Raw genomic sequence first — 23,663 nt, 5'->3', positions numbered from 1 at the left:
TAATTTGATTACGTTCCCAAACAAAATACGTGGCTCTAATGTAGGGATTGTTACCCATAGTGTGCATGCATGTACACAGCCCTGCCTTCCAGAGGGAACTGCTGGTATCCTCAAATATTACACAGGCTCCCCTTTTGGTTCGTAATCCATGACCTGACCATGTTTTTAATGCCTTAAGACTGCAATGAGGTTCCCCATCACCACCAACAGCTTATCCTATTGCAGAGCCCATTTGGAATCCTATGAAACAAAAGAAAGAAAGGCATCCTAAGATCTGTCTAGTAAGTTTCAAGAAACACTAAAACTCTTGAAAAGTCGGAAGTGTCTTTACTACAACAAAAAATGTTCAGTAATCTAACTTAAGCAGCTGTTACTGATTATGGCATAGCCATATTTGGAAAACAAAGTAGAGGTTTAAAACCTTAGAAATTAAGTACTTTCAGAACAGTTTTGTACAGAACAAACTCTTTTAATCTTAAAAGCACCATGAAGCGACACTACATATCAGCAAGCAGGAAAAACAAGAACATCGTGGGATTTTACCATGTAAACTAGGCCATGAATATCACTAAGGTAGATTGACAATGCAGGCTTGAGCACAGCACAGAGGTTCTTAAACTGACTTGGGTATTTTTTTGCTCTGCATGCAATGTAGACATACCCTCTATGCTGAACAGATCTCATTATGAACTAATAGAGCTCTGCAGAACAGTATTTAGGCCCTCATTCTGCATTACTGAAGTTAACATTCTTCCATCAACTTCAGAAAGTGCAGGGTCAGGCTCGTAATCACAAACATACTTCTACAAACAAAACATTTGTTTCTAACAAGGTTATGTGAGTTCAAACACAGGTTTTGAGAGCATGCAGATTGCTTACAAATGCTTAAAAAGACTGGTTCAGAATCTTTCTTATATATACACACACAAGTCCATCTGTCACAGACAGGCAATGTAACTCTGAATCACGAGCTTGCTCTAGTTTTTGGTAGTGTCCTGCACACGTTTGATAATTAAAAAATAAAAAATAAAAAAATAGTTGCCACAATGGATTTCTGATCATTCCAACTTGCACATGGATATGATCTCTTCTTGCTGCATCCAGTATGTGGAGTTTCATGGTTGCTTCTCAAATGCAAATACCAAGTAAATACCTAAAAAAGAAAATAGAAGTATTTAAAGTTTCAGCTTTCTTGGTGACTCAGTAACTAAGTTTTCAAAATGTAACCAGGTTAAGATAATTGAAATTACAAAAGATCTTATGATTTTCCAGTGAGTAACTCTAGCATTCCACTACAGCATAGTTTAACATGTTTTCAGAAATGTGAATGAAATTCCTAAATTACTGTGCCATTCTACAGATAATAAATATTCATCAGCACATAAAAAGTCATATGCAAGTTAAGTTTAAAGACTCCTTCATACGTACAGTAATGGACAATCAGAGCTGAAATCGTTAACTTCAGTTTTAATGGAAAAGTGAACAAACTCATGATACATATTATCAATTTTGCGCTTTTAAATTTTGATGGACAAAGACGAAATTACAGCATTTTTTTAAGTCCAGAACAGTATGATTCTATATTAATGGATACTCATACAGTCCACACCAGCACCCTTGGAAAACTCTTAGTTGGCATATAATCCATGCCAGATGTTCCTGTGCTCCATACCAGACAGATATGTTTAATCAGTTACTTGAGATCACAGGTCTAATTAAACATTTATAGATTCCCACTTGAATTCAGCTTTTATTTTAATGAATGAGATGCCATAGCTACTTGCAAAATGTTCAAGACAAGCTTATCAGACATTCCTTAGCAACCATGCAAAGTTCTATGTAAGGAACAAGCTGTGCTTATCCTCTTATCAGAAGCTCAATACTCCAAATGTTTCTGGAAAAATAGACTCCTCAGGAAACAGTAATCACTGAACTTTTAAAGCTGTAAATCTATTTTTAGGTATAAAAAGGTATAAAATTATATTAAAAGCCCCTCTCTAATAGATAATTGAGATAATACATCTAGATTTCTGGAATTTATGTCGACCTTATAATTCATGGATTCAAAAATCAGATAATAATTTAAGAAAGCAGACTGAAGTTTTTTTCTCACCTGTGAAGTAAACAGCACTTTTTGTTTTTAAACTACTAACACAACCAGTATAACGGCTTGCAAAAATGCTAATCCTGCTTGGCTGCACTTATGTACTTCCTTCCCAATTTCTTGACATGTGCACACTACATAATCTATACCCAGACATTCTGAATTACACAAATAACAACATCTTATTATATTTAAAATCTGGACTTTCTTCCATGATTAACAAGCTATTTTACACACTTTTCAAAGCAGTCATTCAGTCAATACTGTTTTCAAAACCAGTACTTACTTGTTGCTTCCCATTCAGACTTACTCAAGGTTCCCTAGAAGGAGACAAAAAAATCCCACAGTTTCAACAAAAAATAAGGGAACAATAAAACACTGATCTAACTGATCTATCTTTAACTGACCAATGTCTAACCACCCACACTGACTGGCTATTGAGGGGCAAGAAAAGCATTGCTGTAGACCATGGATATTTATAACTCCACTAACTATGATGCTCTGGAACTGGAAGACCCAGGTAATAGAACACACCTAAATTAAACAGGTACAGGAGAATGGGCCAACAGTCTGTTGGTCTGGATGCCTCTGCAATGCAGAGCATGCCTGTGTGCATTACCACACACCAGTGTGTTCGGACCCAGTATTTGTGTAGAAGTCAGGAAAAGACCCCATACAAAAGAAAAGGTCCTACACCATGGTGCTGCCACCTTCCTCAGGAACACTGCCTGCCTCCACCCAACAACACACCCCTGCACACAGAAACTCTGTCTGCATGAGACGCACACAGAAACTCTGTCTGCAAGAGACTAACTCTCACCCTCACCCTCACATTCTGGAAAAACAGCCTGCCTTCCAGCCTAGGAAACTCCCAGCTCAGCTGATCAGATGAAAGCAGGGCAAGTTCACAAGTAAAAAGCTGCTGTCATTTACCCCACCACTTAAGAAACATAAGGCAACAAGATGAAGCTAATTTTATGCTCTGCCCACTCCATCCCCATCCAAGGAGTCCTCAATGGGGCCATAATTTAGTCCATATGCTACCCATTGACCAAACCTGACCAAATAGTTCACCCTTCAAAACAGCACTTGGCAACAGACATCTTTGGTCTGACTTGGCTGTTCTCATGTTCTGAAGCCTATTTCTTAAAACAAGCGTTTTTCTTTTTAACTTTTTTTTTTAAATTTCAAATGTAGAGGGCAAGTTTTTTTTTTCTCTCTTGATGCAGGATTTTTATATTTGCAGTAAGAAGACTACATCATCAAGAACTCAGAACATGAATGGTAGATGAATCAATGATTAAAAAAACCCACAAAAAACCCAAACAACAAAACCAAGTGGAAAACTTAAAGCTGACCACCCTCATGCTGTACCGATGAAAATGGAAAGAATGATTTCAAATATATACAGTGTTATGAAGAAAGCTTTGAAGCCTCCCATCACAGTATTGGAACTAATGCTTTAAATCAGTATTGTGAAGATCCAGAAATATAAGACAATTCCTCAAATTAAGAATAGTTAGAACAGCTGTCAAGGAAGAGGGAAAAATATCCTTTCCCTTCAGCATTATTACAAATTTAACAGACACCAAATTAAGTGAATTTTATCCTTTGAGCATCGGATACAGATTTTATGAACCCCTCAGCCCTGCAGCTCTACAATTTTTCACATGCTACGAGACACTCATCCCAACTTGACTGCAGTTGAAATGAAGAAGGTACCACAGTTTGAAAGATCAGGACCTCAACTTTATGACACCATTATCCCTAGTGAAGTATAAAGGAACTTACCAATGGTAACTTTGCCTTGCCATCTTTGATAAACTCTTTTGCATGCTCATAATCTTCAGGTTTATCAGAAACAAGCCTGGAATCACCAAGTGTAGAATATGGCTGCAGAACATAGAACAAAATACTGAGTAGTGAGATACAGTAATCACATCAAGTAAAGGGTTTGTCACAACACAGTCCATGACGGAGGTCACTAAGTCTTAAAAATATTTTAAATTTAGGTCTCTCGTTTATAGCATCCTCAGGAACAGGTCTGATGTTCCCTACTCACCAGAAAATCTGACACCCAAGAATTAAATAAATTAAGTTTTATCCTTATGTCTCTAAAGCAGGGGAAACAGAATTACTATAAACACTCTCCTTCAGGTACAGCTCATTATGAGCATTACCCAGATTTACCTTCTTTTAGAAGAGCAACTATACCAGCATATTTTCAGCAGAAGTACTAAGAAATGGGCAACTACAATTTCAAGCAGAACAATTAAAATGCTTCAATAACACACAAGCTGTAACAGAAGTATACAACAGATTCTTCAGAACTAAGATGTACTTATTAAGGATCCCAGTTACTAGTGATCTGTGTAAATAATCAGTCCTCAGTTGCAAGTGGCCACTACCTTAAGACAACTCTCACTTTCCTAAGAAGGAAGATGGTAAGTCAAAGGCTGTGTCTCTGTGCTGCTGCTGGTGTGAGCCCCTACACAGCACCATCACTTTAAGAGTCAACAAATGCAGTCAAGTGGCAGTCTGTGACTCAGCCGTGTAAATCACCAATTACTTGATCTGAGAGTTTTCTGCTGAAGAATTCTACTGTTTGAGGGAGGAGGGAAGCACAGAGAACTGCAAGTAAAACCAAAGCCTCAGAGGTGGCCTGAAAATGCTTCTCTGAAGGGGCTAAAGTTATCCAGGGTAAGACCCTGAGGATTAAAAAAAAGCAAAAACATTGGGCAAAAACATATGTTCATTTACAGTTAAGTAGCATTTTCTTCTATGAACACAGACTGTCCTTTTATTCGTAAAAGGATTCCTGTCTTTTCCGTCAATATTCCTTGCACAAAGATCCAGCTTTCAGTCTCTCTGCTGAGGAAGAAATGGATTACAGACACCACTATCTGACACTTGGCATGATTCTTGGGCTTATGTTTCCTACTTCACAAGAACAGAAACCTGCCTCAATATTGAAATATTATCTTCAAAACCTGAATCATCTATTGGGTGGGACCTGTGCTGGACCAAGAGAAGAGTGTGAGGAGGAAGAAGAGAGAGAAAAAGTGTTATGAATAAACCACAATCCTCCCTCCCCCACAGAAGAAGGGAGAGGAGGTAGAAAGGTCAGGAGTGAACAAGTGAAGCTGAGCCTGGGAACAGGCAATGGGGTGGGACAAAGGTGTTTTTAGGTTTTCATGGATTTCTACTTTCTACCTTCTACTTTTTTTTTTTTTGCAAATGATGAAATTAACCTTCTTTAAGTTCAGTCTGTTTTGTCTGTGACAGTAATTGCTAAGCAATTTGCTTGAATTTATCTTGACCCACAAGTTTTTTTTTCTTTTTCTCCCCCCCATCCTTTTGGGAAGAGGGAACAAGAGTGCAAGTCAGTGGGTGTCTGGCAGCCAGTCAAGGTCAACAACTAGAGTAACACTTTCCGTCCCAGGAACTATATACTTTCTATTGGTATTAATTGCAAGATGTTCACAAAGGGAATTGCAATTATTGAACAAAATTAACGATATGTAAAATGCTATTAAAATCTAACAAGTCAACTCCCAATTTACCTCCAGGGCCTGCATTCTCCTTAAGAGCATTTTATGCTCGTCGTTCTTGATTTTTTCTTCATAGAATTCCCGAAATGTCATTTTGTAGACTAATTTCATACCATGCTTCTTTGCCATTCTGTCAAAATAATAAGTTTAATTAGGGAAGCAGCAAAATTGTTCCAACTTTATTTTCAAAGAAACAATTTTAAGCCACAGTGACATCTTATGGTATTCACTAGGATTACACTTTTTTACAACATTTTTTTCTAAGTAAAGACATTTATATGAAAAAAGCTGCAGTACCACCAAACTGTATTTTTTTAAATTAGGATAACAAAAATCTACACAGAATTAATTCAAAAACATTTCAATAGAAAAGGTCTCTTCTCCAAAAACACAAAAGTCCCACGCTGACTTCCAGAAAGACTACACTTTTCCCTGCAGTATCTATCATGTCAGATATTATAAATATATTTAGAGAACTTCTTTCTATTGTATTTAGTGGCTTACATTTCAATTATATGTTGACACCATGGACATGGAACACTGAAGTTACAGCTATCAGTGACAGATGCTGTTATTTTTCACAGACAACTACAAATGAAGTTCTTGAACAGGCTCGAAGGGAAAGCTTAATGCTGTTTAACCATACTGAGCTTGAATGGTAGGAAAAAACCCAGTATGGAAAGATTTGTCTGCACCTCAGAATACAGCTAGGGAAACCAAATCTGAGGTCACACAGAGGTAACAGCAAAATAGATGCTTACAGATGAAGATTATTTAGAGGAAGGAAAAAAGTCATCATAGCAAAAATCCTATTAACATCAAAGGAAAGGTGGAGAAGACAAGAAAGAGGCACCATGATGAAGAAGACAAACAAGAAAGCTTCCTGAAAGACTAAAAAAAAGGGTAGAAAGAAATCCCTCAAAAAGTTACAATTAAAGAAGAAAAAGCTAACAGTTCTAAAGGTTTGCTGACAGATCCAATATATCAGACTAGATGTTCCCTGGTGAGAAATAAAGTCCTCACAGCCTCTGACCAGAACACCTTCAGCAGAGTTCAATGGACAGATTATAGTTGTGGATGGAAATGAGAGAAACTTCTGTATTTGAAACAACAATAAAAAATTAAGAACTGAAAAATACAGTAAGAAAGCCAAAACACGATTTTCTGCAAGCATTATGCAATGACACATAAACTAAGAAAATGTTTATTGTGTTCCACGGTTTTTATTGTATAATGAATTTAAAACTTAACTTACTCTTCCAGTAAGGGAAAGTAAACCAAAAACTCAGGGACATCAACCACTTCTTCCAAGTGAAAATCATACTTGCAGCCAAATAAGGGATAGTCTCCCTTCTTTTCAAATTTCACATTGTACACATCATTCCCAAATGAATTTGTTTCGGAAGCTTCGAGTCTCTTTCTATAGAATGAGACATAAACAAACATTTATTGACCAGTATTTAATAGACAGAGAAAACTACACATAGGAAGCCTGAAAGTGTTTCTCCCAGCAACACCCAGTGATCTCACTAATTTCCCACTTCCCTTATCTCATAAGGCAACAAAACAATGCCATGAAGCAGCATGCTGGGTTTTACCAGCTTATCATTCCCATACAACATACCAAGGACTAAATGGACCTAGAAGACGAACCTTTAGCCTGGACATATGACATAGACAAGACAGCCTTCTGGAAACAACCACAAAACCTTGACAGTTCTCCCCCATGCTGTGGCCATTTTGACACAACTAAAGTCATGACAGAGGGATGAAGTGTATGAGGACCCATACTCTCTAACAGAAGAGCCATGAGGACAAGAGACAAGGGGTAATATTGTTTTACCTGTTTGAGTCAAGGTCACGAGTGAGATTTTTTTTTTTTAACTAGAATCCAAAATTGTTGCCAAAAATTTGCTTTTGTTTGCACAAACGTACTGGAGCACTGCAAGAACATCTACCACTTCACAGAGTTTTGGAAGACTAACAGGACATAAGAGTACTTACACAAGCTCAAAGCTATTTGGAGTTGTGCCAATGAAATAACCTCCAGGAGAGAGGTTCCCACAAGCATTTTTAAGCATCATGTCAGCCTGCTCATACGTCTCAAATGAGTAGTGGTAAACAAATTGACAACTGCAAATGTCAAAGCGCATGTCTGGATCACTGTACTTGGAAGACAAGAGATCCTGCAACAGATAAAAAAAAAGAAAAAGAATTATAGAAACAAGCATGATTCACTTAAATCTTCTAACAAATACTTCCATAATCCTTTGAATTCTCTGAAGTTTCTCCTTTCAGCTCCCATTCCTTTACAAGTTCAACAAGGACAAGATGAAAAAGGTAAGAATAAAAAAAAGCTCTCCCCTACACAGAAAACCATACACAACATTTTGAAACAACAAGAATACACACACATTTCAAAGTTATAATGCCCTCAAATCTTTTTCATATTGTCAAGTAACACTGTTACACCTGAAAGACCAAAACCCAAGGTTAGTTAACTTATAGTTTCCAGAAGTACTTCATTGCTGGGGCTTTACAACTGGCCATGTTTAGGCTGGAAAAAAAAATCTGTAATAAAATGAATTTCAGTTTACTAAGTTTCTATAATGAAAACTGACCCACTAAACATGCCCTTGAGAGGAGAAGGGGTTGTTTCAAATATAGCAGTTTGCCTTGCCCAATGAGTTGTACTGGTCTGTATTCTCACCCATGTTCATCACCAATGTACTCGTCCCCATCCCAGAGCTAATAACTAAAATCTGAAGAACGTGGAGCCCTTGATATTTGTCAGGTAAAAGCTTGCTTTGACATTCTACTCAGCAGACATAGAAAAAGACATAGGTGGGCAGAATTAGATTTTGCAGGACATACAACATTCATGATAGAGATCCAAAGTCAGGGAAATGAAGATTTGTGTGCCAAGCATAAGGACAGACAGAACAAAGCATGCAACACAAAATACATATGCATCTAAGACTGAGCTGTAATAGCAACATGAAAATATCTCTCTTCTCTCTCCCCCAAGTAAAGAGAGATGACATGAACCTGCAACAGACTATTTCTCAGAAGAAGGAAAGGCAACCAAGAATTCAAGCAAACAACCCTTCATGCAAGGCTGAGAACAGCTTTAGCTTTTCCACAGATATGCTGGAAGCAGGTAGGTTCTGTCTCAGCCTCCACCAGCAGGGCACTCTCAGCCTGCACTTCTAGGAAGCAAAAACAAATCTGGTTACAGAACTGTCCCCTAAGCCTCAGTCATGCATTCACCACTGACTCCAGACAGTCTAAGAAACCTGCTCTACCACACAAGTTTTAAAGGTACCTATTACAGTAACCAAAATGCTACTAGAAAGAAAAAAATTCTAAGTGTACGAGTCAAATCAGAAAATGTCCTTTATTTATTCCAGCATTCACCAAAAACAGTTTCCAACATCCCATGCTGCCCCACAGAACTCCAAAGCTATACAGTCATTCTGTTCCCCTTGTTGAGTAAAAGATAGTGAAAGTACCAGATTTACCATCTGAAAAAGACATTCAGGCTTCAGGAATGTTACACTACACAACAGCAGCAAAATGCACCTAAGGACCTCTTAAGCAACCTTCTGGTAACCCCTGTGGCTGATTCTCCTGGCAGTACAATAATCCAACTTAAAAATATACATACCCAAAATGTTACAGCACTACCATGAAGAACATTAAATCTCCAAAATATTACAAAGCACATGAACTGTACCTTGGTACTATCTGCTTGTATGAATTCTGCATCAAAAATATGTTCGTTGTACCGACATCGGGATTTCATTTCTTCATAGCGGTGCTTACACTGCTGCACAGAAATGTCAGCAATGTCTACATATGGAAAGATAATAAATACAATAAATTAAATTTTTAAAGCAGTGTGTACACTGCTCCCCATTCAAGAAAACTGGAATGATTACTGGAACACAGAAGGTACAATATGGCAGGATAAAAAAAAATGATCTTCAGTCCCGTTAAAACAGCTCAGCTCCCTAGGATCCTTAATATTCTTAAAAATACAAAAGATGTTGAAATGCAATTATTTCTCATATGTCACATAATGGACTTCTTTAGAATTCTGAGACTGCTTCTTTCTCAGTTACTGAGTTTCTGACAATATGCAATAAATTTACCTAAGAACTCTGTAAGCAAATTGATTAAGCGTATTTAAATACTGCCCACTGAATAATGCAAGAAAGAACTGTAAAATGTGAAGTACCCAAAATAACTCCCAGTTAAAGTTTTAGGGAATTTTAGTACCTAATTAAATTTGGCGTTAAGTAATACTTCCTCTGATTATCCTTGGGCTACTTTTTGAGAAAAGGGAAGATGGTATCAATCTCCCAACATCTAAGCCAACTATTCAAACAAGAAATTTTTTAACCAGCTTTCAGCTCTTCCCCGCTTCTGAGTCTGAAAATCTTTAGTTGATTGTAACACCCAAGACCATTTTTCTCACAACACTGGGTTTTTTTTTTGGTTTTTTAAATGCAACTCTCCTGTACGTGTTTCAAAACAATTAAAAATACTATGAGACTAGATGTGGGAGAAAAGACATAAAGCAGAAAATGTCAGACTTTTCCCACATTTTGCCTAAGGAAACCTGTGGCAATGGTGTTTTTCTTTAGTGATACCAGTTTTTATTTAGAAATTGAACAGAAAGCTAAGTACTGATAATTCTTATGTTTCTGCTGGCAATCAAGTCGTATCTTCAGATTAAAAGTTTAAAAAGTTGTTAAAAATACAATTTTTTTGCAGAAAAGGTGTTCATTACATTCTTTGACTGGAAAAAAGAAACAATAAAATACTGGAGATGTACTTGGTTTCCCATAAAACCTGATGTACTTTCCCTAGAAAGTTATCGTGTCTTCTTACCAGTACAGACGAGTTTTTTAATTCTGCCTTTTTTCCATTTCAGTAAATCTCCACCTTTCCCACATCCTAGATCCAAAACAGTTATATCACTCTTCTTCTGTCGTACCCGGTCGATAAATTCACCTAGAAAAATAAAAAGGAACATATAAACACATCTCTGCACCTAATCTCTGCACATGTACTGCACCTAATCTCTGCACTTGTACTGCACCTAAAAGCCTAAAGAACCAAAAGGGGTTGAGAATTTTAAAACACCTCAAAATCTTCTTAATGTTACAAACTGAAATCTCTTTTCTTTCTAGAAGGATGAAAGGAATCACAAACTTTTAAAACTGTGGAGAGGATGAATGTTTTCTGTGCTTAATGTGCTCTGCATGAAACTTGACTGGGGCTCTGAACTGTTTCCCTGGCTAAGGCAAAACACTGCACATGGCTAAACAACCACGTGTACATGAGTAGGGAAACAGGGTTCCCTTTCATTAGCATTATAATGAAGGCAGATGTTATCTGAAAGTATGGGGAAGCCTTTTGCAAAAAAAAAAAAAAAAAAAGCCAATTAAATGCATGAGCAGCAACATCTCCTCCCAGTCACCTTACCAAAAATGCATGATGTTTTTCACTCACTCTCCCAGGCCTTGCATTAACAGTAGCTACTCCTTTGCTGTCTTTCTACCCTACATACACCAGTTACATTTTTTCTTCTCTCTCCAGGCTGTCTAGATTCTCTCTGCTCTGACTGATGTTGGCATATTATGTAAAACATATCAGCATGCTAGCAACTTTTCTTCACAGTAGGAGACATGAAATATGTTTTGATACAACTGCTATAAAGCCACACTGCTGAAATTATTTATGACAGAAAGGCTTCAACACAGGCTTCAGGAACAGCTTTATAGAAATCTAAATATTGCTTCTAACTGCTCTGATACAACACAACAAAAAGCAGCATGCTAAGACAAATGGTGCCAACATCTCCTGGCACAGATCCCTCTTCATGAACCTGTGGCGCTGTGCTGATGATTCTTTTCTTTGCTGGCAGATATCTGATGGCTTTTCTTCCTCAATTTGGAATTAATTTGTGGAACAGCAGTCTTTGCCTTTAAATAAAAACCTGCTGATTCTTAAAGAACTGCATCCTTTAAGCTTTCCATCTTTCCAACCACTGACTATGGGTAATATAGAAAATATTTATGAGTTCAAGCTTCCTGCAGAACTGCTTAACCAGGATCTGAGCAGAGACTGGTTTGGGAAAATGCCTAATAAATTATTTGAGATAGATGGAGCTGTTCTTGTTTGAATCCAAGAACACTTAAATTCTTTATGATTTAAAACTGCACTTTTCTCTTTAAAAAGTCATAGAGAAGAACAGTTTCCAGTATGAACTCTTTAAGTCAGTTGACCCTTAAAACTTAAGCATACACTTGGCATTCCCAACAATACAAAACATTATCACAGAGAATCAAATTAAATATAAATATAGACATTTTATTGCAGTAGAAAAATATCCTATGTATTATGAGACAAAGTGTCATGCTCCATATCAGGAAACGGGAAAAGTTACATTTTGATCCAAACACTAATTACATTAATTACATAATTACTGAGCAATCAGTTAAGGAAGCTTACCAATGAGGACACTCTTTGTCCAATTATTAAAGTTGCGGAGGTAGAATATGCGAGACTGGCTACGTTTTTCCAACCCAACTTCCTGAAGTTCATTATAATGTGCAGCTACAGCTTGCCCATGGCCAATCACGCGCTGCAGGAAAGAAATCACACCACAGAAGGATCAGACTCAAGCAGTGAATTCTTTTTATTACTTTGTCATTTAATCAAAAGACATATGTGTTCACTTCAAGGATTTAAGAAAGCAAACAAGCGATACTATGAAAAGCACCATCATTATAAAGAGATTTCCCATACCTATCGTGGTACTGATGTCAGTACATCAATCATCACAGCAACACTCACAAATTTAATCCCCTTTTTAGTTCATTCAAGCAAGTTTTGGGTGATAGATATTACCCAGCATCTTTCTTTCACAGAAACACTTAACTTTCAGTTCTCCAATACTTCCAACCACTCTCAAAGAACACAGTTCATTCTTCTTGAGTCTGGGACAGAGGAAAAGGATGTACCTTCTCAAGGAACTTAAGCCTCTGTTTCAGAAATTCAGTTTTCATCTGAGAGAAGTGTATAAAGTGCCAATTTAACCAAAATGCCAATTGGCTGATATCACATTAAGGTCCAAGTGGACAACCCCACTGCCAGAACTTTAAACAGACCATGATAAAGGAATGAGAGGAATCATTTGACAACATATTCCATCTAATGCTTAAGAGTTAGGTGTGGAAATGTCTCTGATTTAGCCTTAACTCAAAATACTCCAAGAGATTTCTGTCCTGCCTCTGCTTTAAGTACTACATGACACTTCTCTCCCCAGTTATGCAGAGCAGCAGTCTACATCCAGATATGAAGCTCCCAACCTTTCTTCACCTTGAAGATAATCTTCAACAATATACATGAAATAAAAAAAAATTATAAATACAATCCAAAGTCACAGAACAGAGACAACCAGCATAGACTCTCTGAGGTACAAAAAGCATTTGAAATAACAGTACAAACCGGAATGAAGCCATTAAAAGCATTCCTAACAGTTCACTACAGAAGTCAATATCCCTGCATCTTGCTATTCAAATAGCAGTCCCTCAAGGTAAAAGAAGGTTTGGCTGATACAGGTATATACGTGAACTCTTCAGTGTTTCCTATACTTTTGGTAACATTCAGAATGAACACAGCCTTACTTGTCTGAAATCTCTATAACCTCATCATCTGTTTATTACCACACTGGGCTGACTGATAGTAACAAATATTTTGACGACTTCTATTCTTTTCCAGGGTAAGCACAGGTGGCTCCCTGAATGGCCACTGACAAGTGTGGGGGACATGCTCATAGGAACCATCCACACATCTCAGCTGCAAACAGCCATCAGCAACATCTAGATGGTGACAGCTATGTTCAGTCACCTCTCTACACCCTTAGGCTACACAAACCCAGTGCAGTTCTTGTTCACCTAAGCCTTTCCCCCCCTTATTAAAAGGATGAAAGGGTTAATAATGTTTCTACCACAACAAAGGGAGCCCTTTATTTTGCCAATCTGCTAAACCATATATTAACATCCTGGGAAAATTCTGGGCAGAGAAACAAAACATTATGTAAGACATTTTCAAATTATATTTAAATATCCCAAAATGATGAACTATACTGGATATTAAGGAATCAGTTTCTACAAACTCACACATAATAAAGGACAGCATCATGTAAAACATTACCCTTTTCACCCTCCCAGGGGGACATATAAAAGGAGATATGTTTTCTGCTGCTTTTGTAGTCTTAAAATATAAAGAAGTCTTTCACTGCTTCACTCTGCCAACAAATCATACTGAAATTATATCACAAAGGAAGCAGTCTGTAGAGTTTTGCAAACTATACATACAGTAACTTACCAAGGAAGTAAAAGGACAAAATTACCTTATGGAAGAACTTCCCAAGCATACACAGATAAACAACATACATGCTGAGCTCAAGACATGGAACTTGGACTAATGCCAGTAAACCCTACACTACTGGACTGCTACCACATGGACGATGGAACGGTCATAAAATTAGACCAAGTATGTGCTGAGATTATCATTCTAACTGCCAGCCCTCTTTCTCCTCTGTGAAGCCCAACATCACTTGTGCACCTGTTATTTCCCTAGGAAATATTTCCATACTTGATGTCTCCAGCTGGTTCACACATGTCTAGCGTAAATATTTTCAATCTTTTCTTGAGCTAAGGCTTTGAAACAAAGATTTGAAAACAGCTTAAAATAAATGATACTCACTACTTTCTTAGAAGGTTCATCTTCAGAATCTAAACTCTTCCTCTTTGCTCTGCCACCCTGATGACCACTATCAACTCCTTTCTCATTTTCAGTGGACTGCTCTGTACCTGAAGTAGAACTATTGCCTTCACACCCGACACCTGAGGCTGACTCTGATGCTTGAGGTGTTTTCTCCACTTCTTCGTCCAAACTCTTCTCTACTTGCTGTTCTTCTGTCTTGGTTACTTCAGCCATTTTGACTGGTACACTGATCAAAATGGAAATCTAGAGGGAAAAGAAACAAACCACCAAGAATTTTCAGTGTTGCATTTCGCGTACTCGTGGTTACGATCACAACTTTCAAACATAACATCAGTATTTTACCCCAGGCAACAAACAGACTTCAAATTTGACTAGCTGTTTAATAAAGACAGCTCAATACAATATTTGGAACATAAAAGTACTCATTAAATAAGTTCAAATTTAGATAAATTGTTACTTTTCATTTTAGAGTAATTCGTCCGTATCTTTATTGACTCAACTGCTAAATGTTTTTTTTCCTTCCTTTCCTATAAAAGGTAACTTACAAATCAATTTATTTTTTAAAACACAAACAGCCAGGTTCTCTCAAATTAGTAAATTTGTTATTTAAACTGATATGCTTTGAAATGGATGTCTTCAAGTAAAAGATCAAGATGGGGTTTTATGAGCAAATTTTCTTAACAGTTGTGGATTTTCCAGTTCGCCAAGACCATCCACTATGCTCTGAGCTTAACTAATATGTGGAATATTCAGCTGCACCTGCATTTCCGCATCTCTATCTACACAGGCTGCAGGACTGCAAACAGCTGCCACAAAGCTCATTTGGTCTCCAGTGCATCCCAGCCTTCTTTACACCAGCACTGAGAAGCAGAGTGCTTTTTAACAAAGCATGGGAGAGGGCAATTTGGCAACTCCTTTTCTGAAACAGTGGCCTAAATCAGCCAAAAAAAAAATAATAACAATAAAAAAAGAACAACACAAAACAAAATAACCGCACCAACTTCAAAAATCATATTCAAATCCACCGTTTCCAGGCTCACCTCCTAATGAGGGCCAGAACACATCGCTGAGTGGGCCGCTACACAGAGGCACCAGAGCAGCTTTCCTCAAAACAAATGGCCTCAAGGTACAACTCATAAAAATGATTCTTCCTCTACTGCGCAGCACCCAACTTGGCAGTCAGGTTTGCATTTGCGAGGCAGCAGCAGACCCTTCATTATCCTCACCCAGCTATTCCAAGCAGATGTTTTGAAAGCCTCAACTGTGAAACGATCCGACTTTCACAACTAGCGATGGCAACCAAGTGCCCAGAGGAAGTGGCATCTCCTTCAGCCGGAGAGCTCAAAACGCCTGGAGTGATGCGGGAACGGCCCCGCCAGCCCCGGGACGCTCCCGCCCCCTCCTTTCTTCCTTCCCTTCCCCCACGCCGCGGCTGGGAGCTCTCAGGGCCTCCGTTCCCGTTAACCGGACGCCGGCGCCCGTCGCTTCTTTGCGGCGTCCCCCGCCGCCGCCGGCAGTCCGGCCGGGGGCAGGGAGGGCGGCAGGGAGGGCAGCCCTGCGCCGCCCCGGCCCGGCACTCACCCGACTCAGCGCTCCGCCATCCCTGTTTGCGGAAGTGACGAACCCCCACGGCGGGCGTCACGTCCTGCGATGGAGCGCGGGGAAAGGGAAAACGCGGCGCGGTGTATTGTGAGGAACGGCTGGGGAGCTGCGGTTGTATAGCCTGAAGGGGAGGCTCGGGGTGGAGCCCATCGCTCTCTACGACTGCCTGACAGGAGGTTGTAGTGAGCAGTTTCTTCTACTGTGCCTGCACTGAGAGAACCGGAGGAAATGGCCTTAACCTGAGAGAAGAGAGATTCCGAATAGATACTAGAACAACTTTTTCACTGTTAGGATGCGCAGGCGTTGGAATAGGTTGCCCAGGGAGGTGTTTAAGAGAAGTCTGGATCTGGTTCTGGGTGATTTGGGTTAGGGAGGTCACAGTGGCAGTGCAGGATTGGACAGGGTGGTCTTAAAGATCACTTCCGACTTTGGTTCTAGGAAAGGCGGTGGAGTCCGAGCCGGGGCAGAGGGACTACGAGTCCCAGGGGGCCGTGCGAGAAGGGGGCGGTGCTGACGCCTGCGCAGTGGGAGGGCGCCGCCGGGCCTGAAGGTGATGGTGGGGACGGGCGCCGCCGCACGTTGCGCGGGGCGGGCGGGGGGCGGGGGGTGTGACGGGAGCGGCCGTTGGTGACACCGCGCGCGCCCGAGGCTCGCGGGGCCCCCGAGGAGCGGCGCGGGCCCGGCACGAGGTACCCGCGCGGCGGGGGCGGGAGCGGCGGGATCGGGACGGATCTCCCTCCGCCCCGGCTTGTGGGGGGATTGGGCTGCTCGCGTCTTCCCCTCTTTGGCTGCCTTCCCTTTGACGAGCCCGCCTTGTCCGGCGTTGAAGGAAGTCGGCAACGACACAAGCAGGTAGGGTGGGAGATTTGTTTCGTGGTCGGGAGATGACGCTGGATGGGCCTGGCTGTTCCGTGGTGGGCTGCTGCTGCAGCATCTGGCTGGAAAGGAAGGGATTTGGGGAGGGGATCTCGGGCTGGGACTTCCTCACGAAGCCGATCCCGGCTCCCTGGTGCCTAGTGACAGGACACGAAAAGGACACGAAACTGTGTCAGAGGAAGTTTAGGCTGGATATGAGGCAAAGGTTTTTCACCCAGAGGATGGCTGGGCACTGGAGCAGGCTCCCCGGGGAAGTGGTCACAGCACCAGCCTGGCAGAGGTCAAGAAGCTTTTGGCAATAGTCTCAATCACAAGGTGTGATTCTTGGGATGTTCTGTGCGGGGCCAGGAGTTGGACTTGACGATCCTGATGGATCCCTTCCAACTCAGCATGTTCCATGGTTCTGTGTTACCACTGAAGGACCGGGTGGTTTATGCCCCTTAAGGGGGTCCTCTTCCCATACCTGCCTATGTCTTGTCTTTTCAGAAAGCTTAAAGTGGCTCTACAAGTGTTGCATTGTCTAACGTTATGTTTCTCATTAGTAAGCCGCTCCTGTTAATGAACTATATCCAGGAAGTCAAACAGAGAAGTCATCAGAATTTTTGTTAAGGCTGTTAAGTGAAATGTGGATCTCTGTCAGCTATTACAAACTATACTTCAGCCTCACTAATTGTCTATTTCCAAAACCCCCTCTACAAACTGTCCTGACAGAGAAAACATTACTTTGGACAGTAGTACATGAATTTTCCTAGAACTCCTTACCAACATGAATTTTCCTAGAATTCCTTACCAAAGCCAGTTCTTAAACTGAAGGTGTTCCTCAGTTTACCTTAAGATGTCATTGCTCTTACAAGTACAAACATAAACCGCTTTGCCAAAGTTTTGCTGCTTTGGGAAGAGATAGGGGGCGCAGGTTCCTCATTTGGAATGTGTTTTGCTGCCTGTGCTTATGTGCCTTGCAGCTGCCTCAGTGTGGGAATTGCATGCACGGAGGATAGTATGTCCCCACCGTCCATCTCCTGTGGGGGCGGCAGCAGGTGTTTGTCTCCTTTTCTGTTCAATGGCTGTTTGAGATAAAAAGGATATGAGTGACCTTTGTGGCAGCGTCACTGAATTGTACTCGCTGCCCAAGAGGCACTTCCATCAGGGAACGAAAAAGATAAAAAACATTTGATGATTTGAGTAGGTGGATGTCAGGTGGATTGCATATGGCAAAAACTGAGTAGGGAAATTCAGACTGTTAAGGAGTATGTAAGGGATGAAAGAAATTACAGATTTGTCTGGTGTGACTGTCTGCAGGTCTGCCTCACAGGCTACAGCAGCTGTGAGAAAGGTTTTGATCTGGTTTGGATTTTACAAGATTCCATGTAGTTCTCCTGCTGTAGATGGTCTTTCCTGCAGGTAAACTGGCCCAGCTCTGTTTGTATGCTCATAGTTATCACTTAGAAACTGAAATCTGTTTTTGCAAGACAGGGAGTCCTTGATGGCCCCCTAATGTCAGATAGGAGCTCTCAGTTTGCATCTTGGCACATTTCTGGATCTCTAGGGAGTTTTGTCTAGTCTTGAAAACAAGGGCATGTAAAATTCAACAACAAGAGCATGAAGAACACTGATTTTTCAAAATGTAAAACTGCTAATGGAATCTCAGCAAATTCCTTGTAATCAGTCCTGCAGATTGGTAAGACAATCCATTATAGTTCTTTTTGGTGTTAAATCTCTTAAATCAGATAGTTGAAGATGAACTTATTTTCAAAATTACATGTTGAGCCAAATTCATCATCATCAATATTTCAGTATTAGGAATGGAACAGAGTCACTGAAAGGACTGAGACTTGGGCCCAAAACCTGATGGAAATCTTTCTGGTCAGCCAGGTGTCATCACAATAGATCATAAGGATTTTGCCTTGATATTCTGATAGGTAACTACCTAGTTCCATCACCTTGGATCAAGGATCAAATCCAGGGTCAGAGGTTCTGAATGACTATTATGTGCCCCTAGGAGATTTTTTGACTTCAGATGAATGGATTGTGCAGTGTGACAAATAAGAACAACAAAAAAGAGCACTGTTCAAGTTACAGGACTTTTTTTTTCGTTTTTGACTCTTGAATCATGTCACTTCTAAAAAACATGCGTCATTCTTCATGTCCCTGTTGCTGTAACAGTGAGAATAAAACATTATTATTTAGATCAAAAATCCTTATGATCTATTGTGATTCTACCTTCCTAAATTTAGTTGAGTCTTGAAAGCACCAGTACAGGTGTGCTAAGTCCAACACACTTTGTCTATATTAAATTTTGTCCAGAAATGATGATTTAAGCAGGTGCTGACAGGCCAGAGTGCTGTGCCTACTTAGGACATTTTGTCTGGTAAGGACCAAAGCCACATCTTCTTTTAGGCATTGGCTTTACACAGTAGGATTTACTCTGGTTGGAACTTCGTGCTTCCTCTAAAAATCTCCAAGCCTTTGTAGCCCAGTCCCTTCTATCACTCAGTTCTCCTCTCATCCTCTTCAAACAAGCCACATATTTTGTTATGTTTCCAGACATGACCCTGCCCCTTCTAAACAAATTCCTCTGAATGGTAAAGCTCTGTTTGCGCACATCAGAAAATGAAAGTGTCAGTTAGCTGGGCTATAAATTTTAATTCCCTGCATCTGCTATTTTATCTGGTCCCGAGAAGTGACCTTGACCCTGTATAACAGTTCTTGTGTAAACAAAACAAGAAGTTGTGTGGCTGTGATTGTGGCTTTGTAGAATGTTGCAGCAGATGATCCCCTGCAGGTCTTTAGGACTTGCTGAGTTTGTCCTTGAGGAGAGGGATGAGGGAAGGGAATAGTGGTTAATACTGTCAGGTGCTCGTAAACAAATCATAAAAACAAATCAGTAGCTTTTTTCTAATGGCTGAATTTTGTTGGTTGGAAATAAAGATGCATGAGTGGCTTCACAAGAATTCAGTGAGTCTCTTCCAAAAGTGGCTGGTGAAAGATTTTAGTCAAACATGACAGCACTTTCCTTTAACTGCAGGGATAGTGCTTAGCCCCAGCACGTACCAGGCAGTGAACTATTCACTCTTAATATTTTGTGGGTTTAAAAAACCTTTGCTTTGCTGATGTTAAAATCAGATGGCATCCTTTGCTTCCTGCTGCCTTTGGCCATAGGAAGGTACTTTCTGCTGAGGGATGTTTTCATGCTGAACCACAAGCCTTGGGCCTTGTTGGTGACATCTGGCAGAGGGCAGTGTGCTTGCAAAGGTTGCAGTGCTGCAGTCACAGGATTCCTCTCTCAGTCTGAATGCAGCAGTGCTGTAATGCTGCTGCTGCAGACTGTGAATAGGAGTGTTTCATTAGAATTCTAACACTGAAGTCTCATCAGAGGTCCTGGTGTAGAGACACAGCTCTCTGAATCTGATGCACTTTCAAACACTTGTAGATGATGTCATTTTGTTGTTTGCATGTCCTCTGTGCAAGAACTGTTGTGTAAGGCAGTAAACTGAATAGTGGGCAAGAAGGTTTAGCCACTCAGGTATCAAGACCTTAATAAAAACAATACTTCTTTCATAAGAACTGTTCACATTCACTTGTAGAGATGTTGGGAGTAGCATTTACTGAGAATCAGATGAAGACTGTGGTTTTGAGTGTGTGTGTGTGTGTGTGTGTTCAGTAAATGTTATGATCAGCCTCTTCACACATAATTTTTCAAGATATTCTGATTGATACTGCACATACTTCTCCATATGGAGAAATTTGAATTCACAACAGAGAATTCAGCACTTACTTTGAATATTTAGAAAAGATTTATAGTGGAAGGGAATGTCTGCCAACAGTAATTCTGCTGAAAGATGAACGTTCTGTATTTTTTGCTGGGAAAAATGACAGCTTTTCAGTGTTTGAAAGTGTGATATAAATGTGGTGAGAGAATAAAAGGAAAAAATCTTGAACCCAATGCTTCCACTGTGAATTCTGTTTTTACGGAAGCTGGGATGGGTTTTTTCCAGTTTCACTCTGGTTTGCTTTTATTCCTACTTTGTTTCTAATTGTAAGGCTTCAGAGTTCTTCCTTGAGAATGTTTTTTTGGACATCTTTAGAAGCATTTTGGGTGAATCTGAAGAGTAAAAGACTTGGTACTTCAAGGTTGTTGTTTTAAGTGTCGTATAAAATTATTACATAATATAATTTGCACTTAATGTATTCTTACACAGGGCACTGTTGCTTGCTGTTGGGTTATGGAGAGAAGAAACACAACAATCAGGCAAGACCTGTAAAGATCCAAGGTGGCAAAAATGGCATTTATCAAGGTTAGAAGGGAAACAGGTTTGGTAGTTACTGTGGAAGGTGAGGCAGAAGGCTGTGCAAAGCTGATTCCAAGATCTAAGTTTAAGCATATTCCTAATAAATGGCTTTTATAATTAGTCAAGATAAAGTATTTGAATCTCTAAGGTCATATTTTGTGGTTTGGTGTGATGGTTTGACTCTGGCTGGATGTCAGGTGCCCACCAAAGCTGCTCTATCCCTCCCCTCCTCAACTGGGCAGGGAAAAGAAAATACAATGAAAGGCTCTTGAGTTAAAGGCAGGGCGAGATCAGTCATTACTTGCTGTCATGGGCAAAACAGACTCAGTGTGGGGAAATTAATTGAATTTATTACCAATCAAATCAGAGTATGGAAATGAGAGGTAAAACAAATGCTAAAAATTTCTTCCTGACACTTCTCCTTCCTTACTGGACTCCCTACTCTTCCTCTCAGTGGCACAGGAGGACAGGGAATGGGGGTTACAATCAGTTCATCCATCACATGTTGTCTCAGCCACTGCTTCCTCCACAGGGGGAGGACTCCTTCCCCTGCTGCAGCATGGGATCCCTCCCATGGCAGAGAGTCTTCCACAAACTTCTCCAGCATGAATGCTTCCCATGAGCTGCAATTCTTCATGAACTGCTCCAGTGTGGGTCATTTTCCACTGGGTGCAGTCCTTCAGGAGCAGCCTGTTCCAGCATGGATCCCCCATGGAATCACAAGTCCTCCCAGCAAACCTCCTCTAGCGTGGACTCCTTTTGCCGCAGGTCCTTCCAGGACCTTCTGCACTGTGGGTTTCCTGCAGGGTCACAGTCTCCTCCTGGCATCCACTTGCTCTGGCAGATCTCTGTTCCTCTCTGGACCTCCATGGGCTGCAGGGACACAGCTCCCTCACCATGAGCTGCACCACAGCCTGCAGGTTTGTCTCAGCTCCTGTGCCTGGAGCACCTCTCCTTCCTTCACTGACCTTGGTGTCTGCAGGGCTGCTCCTCTTACATGTTCTCACTCTGCTCTGCCCTGGCCTCAATTGCGTCTGTGCCACAATTTTTTTTCCTTTTAAGCCATGTTAACCCAGAGGCTCTGCTACCATCACTGATGGTCTTGGCCTTGGCCAGCAGTGAATGTCTCTTGGAGCTGGCTGGCATTGGCTCTCTTAAAAAGCTTCCCTTCTCTTAAAGGGAAGCTTTTGGCAGCTTCTCAAAGAAACCACGCCTATAGCCCACCCTCCACCAGAACCTTGCTGCACAAACCCAGCAGATCTGGGCAAAAAGACTGAAATTTATTTGTGTTAGCACCATCTGTTTTGGTAAAAGTCACTGTACCTGCAGTGTGCCTCTAATTGTTTCATTGCATTTTTCATTAATAAATATCTTATTACAATTCCAGTGACTTTAAAAATTAATTATTGTAATCCACATTGTCTGTATCAGTGAAGTGCTGAGTGCCCAGAAAAACCATGAATTAAAAAACGAGCTTGGCTACTAGAATCCATGTTGCAAGTAGCAGGAAGTCTTGAGCAAGAGTTCAGTTTTTGGCAGCAACCTTTTGACTTTTATTGATGACTCTGTTAGTGAAAAGAGATGTGCACTGCAGTTCTGAATTTCATTGCAAAAGAAATATCTGAGCTCTGAACACAGAACTAACAACCATGTTTCCAGTGCATTTCAGCGTGTGTTAAAGTGTAGAGTCAGAATACTTGAGATGCTCAGTGGCAGTTGAAAGAGGTGAGGAATTTGTCAAATAAAATACAATGTACTATTGAGAGGGAAGATCCTAAGAGACTCTCAAACAATGTTTTGATGAAGTGTAGAAAACTGATCTGCGTATTTGTTCATTCATGTTTTAGCATCTAAGCCCTCATCAGTTCAGTTGTGGGTTGTTTTCTTTTTCTGAGGGAGTTCAGAGCCATATGCAGGAAACTGCAGACCTGAGGCTTGCTAATGTGAAGTCCCTTTCCAGCCCCTGTTAGTTATCCAGGAGAAGTTTTCCACTGCTTTGAAAACCTCACCACTACACACATGCCCCTGCAGCCCCTACACCTGCGTGTCAAGGGCCCTGTGGCTGAAAACCCTCTGAGAGAAAACCACAAGTGTTTTAGGAGGAATTAACTAAACTCGGGAGATACAAAGATGGAAGAAGTTGTTAGAATTCAGAAAGTTATTACCTAAGTGGAATAGAAAGAGAATTGGATCTTATTTTGGTCATTAGCCTAAAGTTGAACGTAGTGTAAAGAAGCAGATAAATACAGGCCCTGCTTTGAACTAACATAAGGGGGTTTGACCTTTTTTAGCAGAGATATATAATATACCTATTTTTAAGCTTAGTTAAAGTCTATAGGCATAACTTCTCCACCTTGCTGATTGCAGACATGGCTGTAGAGTGACAAATGGACAAAAAAAATGAAACCAGATAGCACTTTAAAAGCCAATTTTTTC

At 40.5% G+C, this 23,663-nt stretch overlaps 2 protein-coding genes across 6 annotated transcripts in view; one reads left to right on the top strand and one right to left on the bottom strand.

Annotated features, from left to right (window-relative positions):
- Positions 1-1,030: 1,030 nt before the first annotated feature.
- On the bottom strand, positions 1,031-16,123 carry RNMT (RNA guanine-7 methyltransferase). Of its 2 annotated transcripts, none has more exons than XM_066183989.1 (11): positions 16,042-16,123; positions 14,440-14,703; positions 12,178-12,310; positions 10,552-10,674; positions 9,392-9,507; positions 7,660-7,841; positions 6,911-7,075; positions 5,668-5,785; positions 3,896-3,997; positions 2,391-2,424; positions 1,031-1,153 (listed from the first exon to the last, which is right to left on the bottom strand). In XM_066183989.1, exons 2-11 carry the CDS (start codon positions 14,671-14,673, stop codon positions 1,116-1,118), a joined length of 1,245 nt encoding a protein of 414 aa, XP_066040086.1. In that variant the 5' UTR covers positions 14,674-14,703; positions 16,042-16,123; the 3' UTR covers positions 1,031-1,115. The 2 variants fall into 2 exon arrangements, with proteins under 2 accessions (XP_066040086.1, XP_066040094.1); XM_066183997.1 differs by lacking the exon at positions 16,042-16,123 and adding an exon at positions 15,687-15,772.
- The window catches only part of FAM210A (family with sequence similarity 210 member A), a 19,909-nt gene continuing 12,355 nt past the window's right edge, over positions 16,110-23,663 (top strand). For 2 of the 4 annotated variants that reach the window (XM_066184028.1, XM_066184010.1), the window contains exon 1: positions 16,110-16,238. The gene's annotated coding sequence lies outside the window, so the exon portion shown is untranslated. Of the gene's footprint in view, positions 16,239-16,688; positions 16,752-16,809; positions 16,915-23,663 lie in introns of those variants that run through there. The other 2 variants (XM_066184037.1, XM_066184019.1) reach the window with 2 other exon arrangements.

Source organism: Chamaea fasciata, unplaced genomic scaffold (assembly GCF_029207755.1).
Source record: "Chamaea fasciata isolate MVZ Bird 193981 ecotype frontalis unplaced genomic scaffold, bChaFas1.0.hap1 SCAF_1, whole genome shotgun sequence".
NCBI lineage: Eukaryota > Metazoa > Chordata > Aves > Passeriformes > Sylviidae > Chamaea > Chamaea fasciata.
This window is presented reverse-complemented; position numbering and strand designations above follow the sequence as displayed.

Excerpts from the sequence above, each read along its gene's own strand:
- RNMT (XM_066183989.1), bottom strand. The coding sequence starts at position 14,673 with ATGGCTGAAGTAACCAAGACAGAAGAACAGCAAGTAGAGAAGAGTTTG. Across the intron at positions 7,842-9,391 it reads TACAAGCAGATAGTACCAAG|GATCTCTTGTCTTCCAAGTA; the intron begins GTACAGTTCATG and ends TATCTGTTGCAG. Across the intron at positions 2,425-3,895 it reads GCAAGGCAAAGTTACCATTG|GGAACCTTGAGTAAGTCTGA; the intron begins GTAAGTTCCTTT and ends GTCTCCTTCTAG.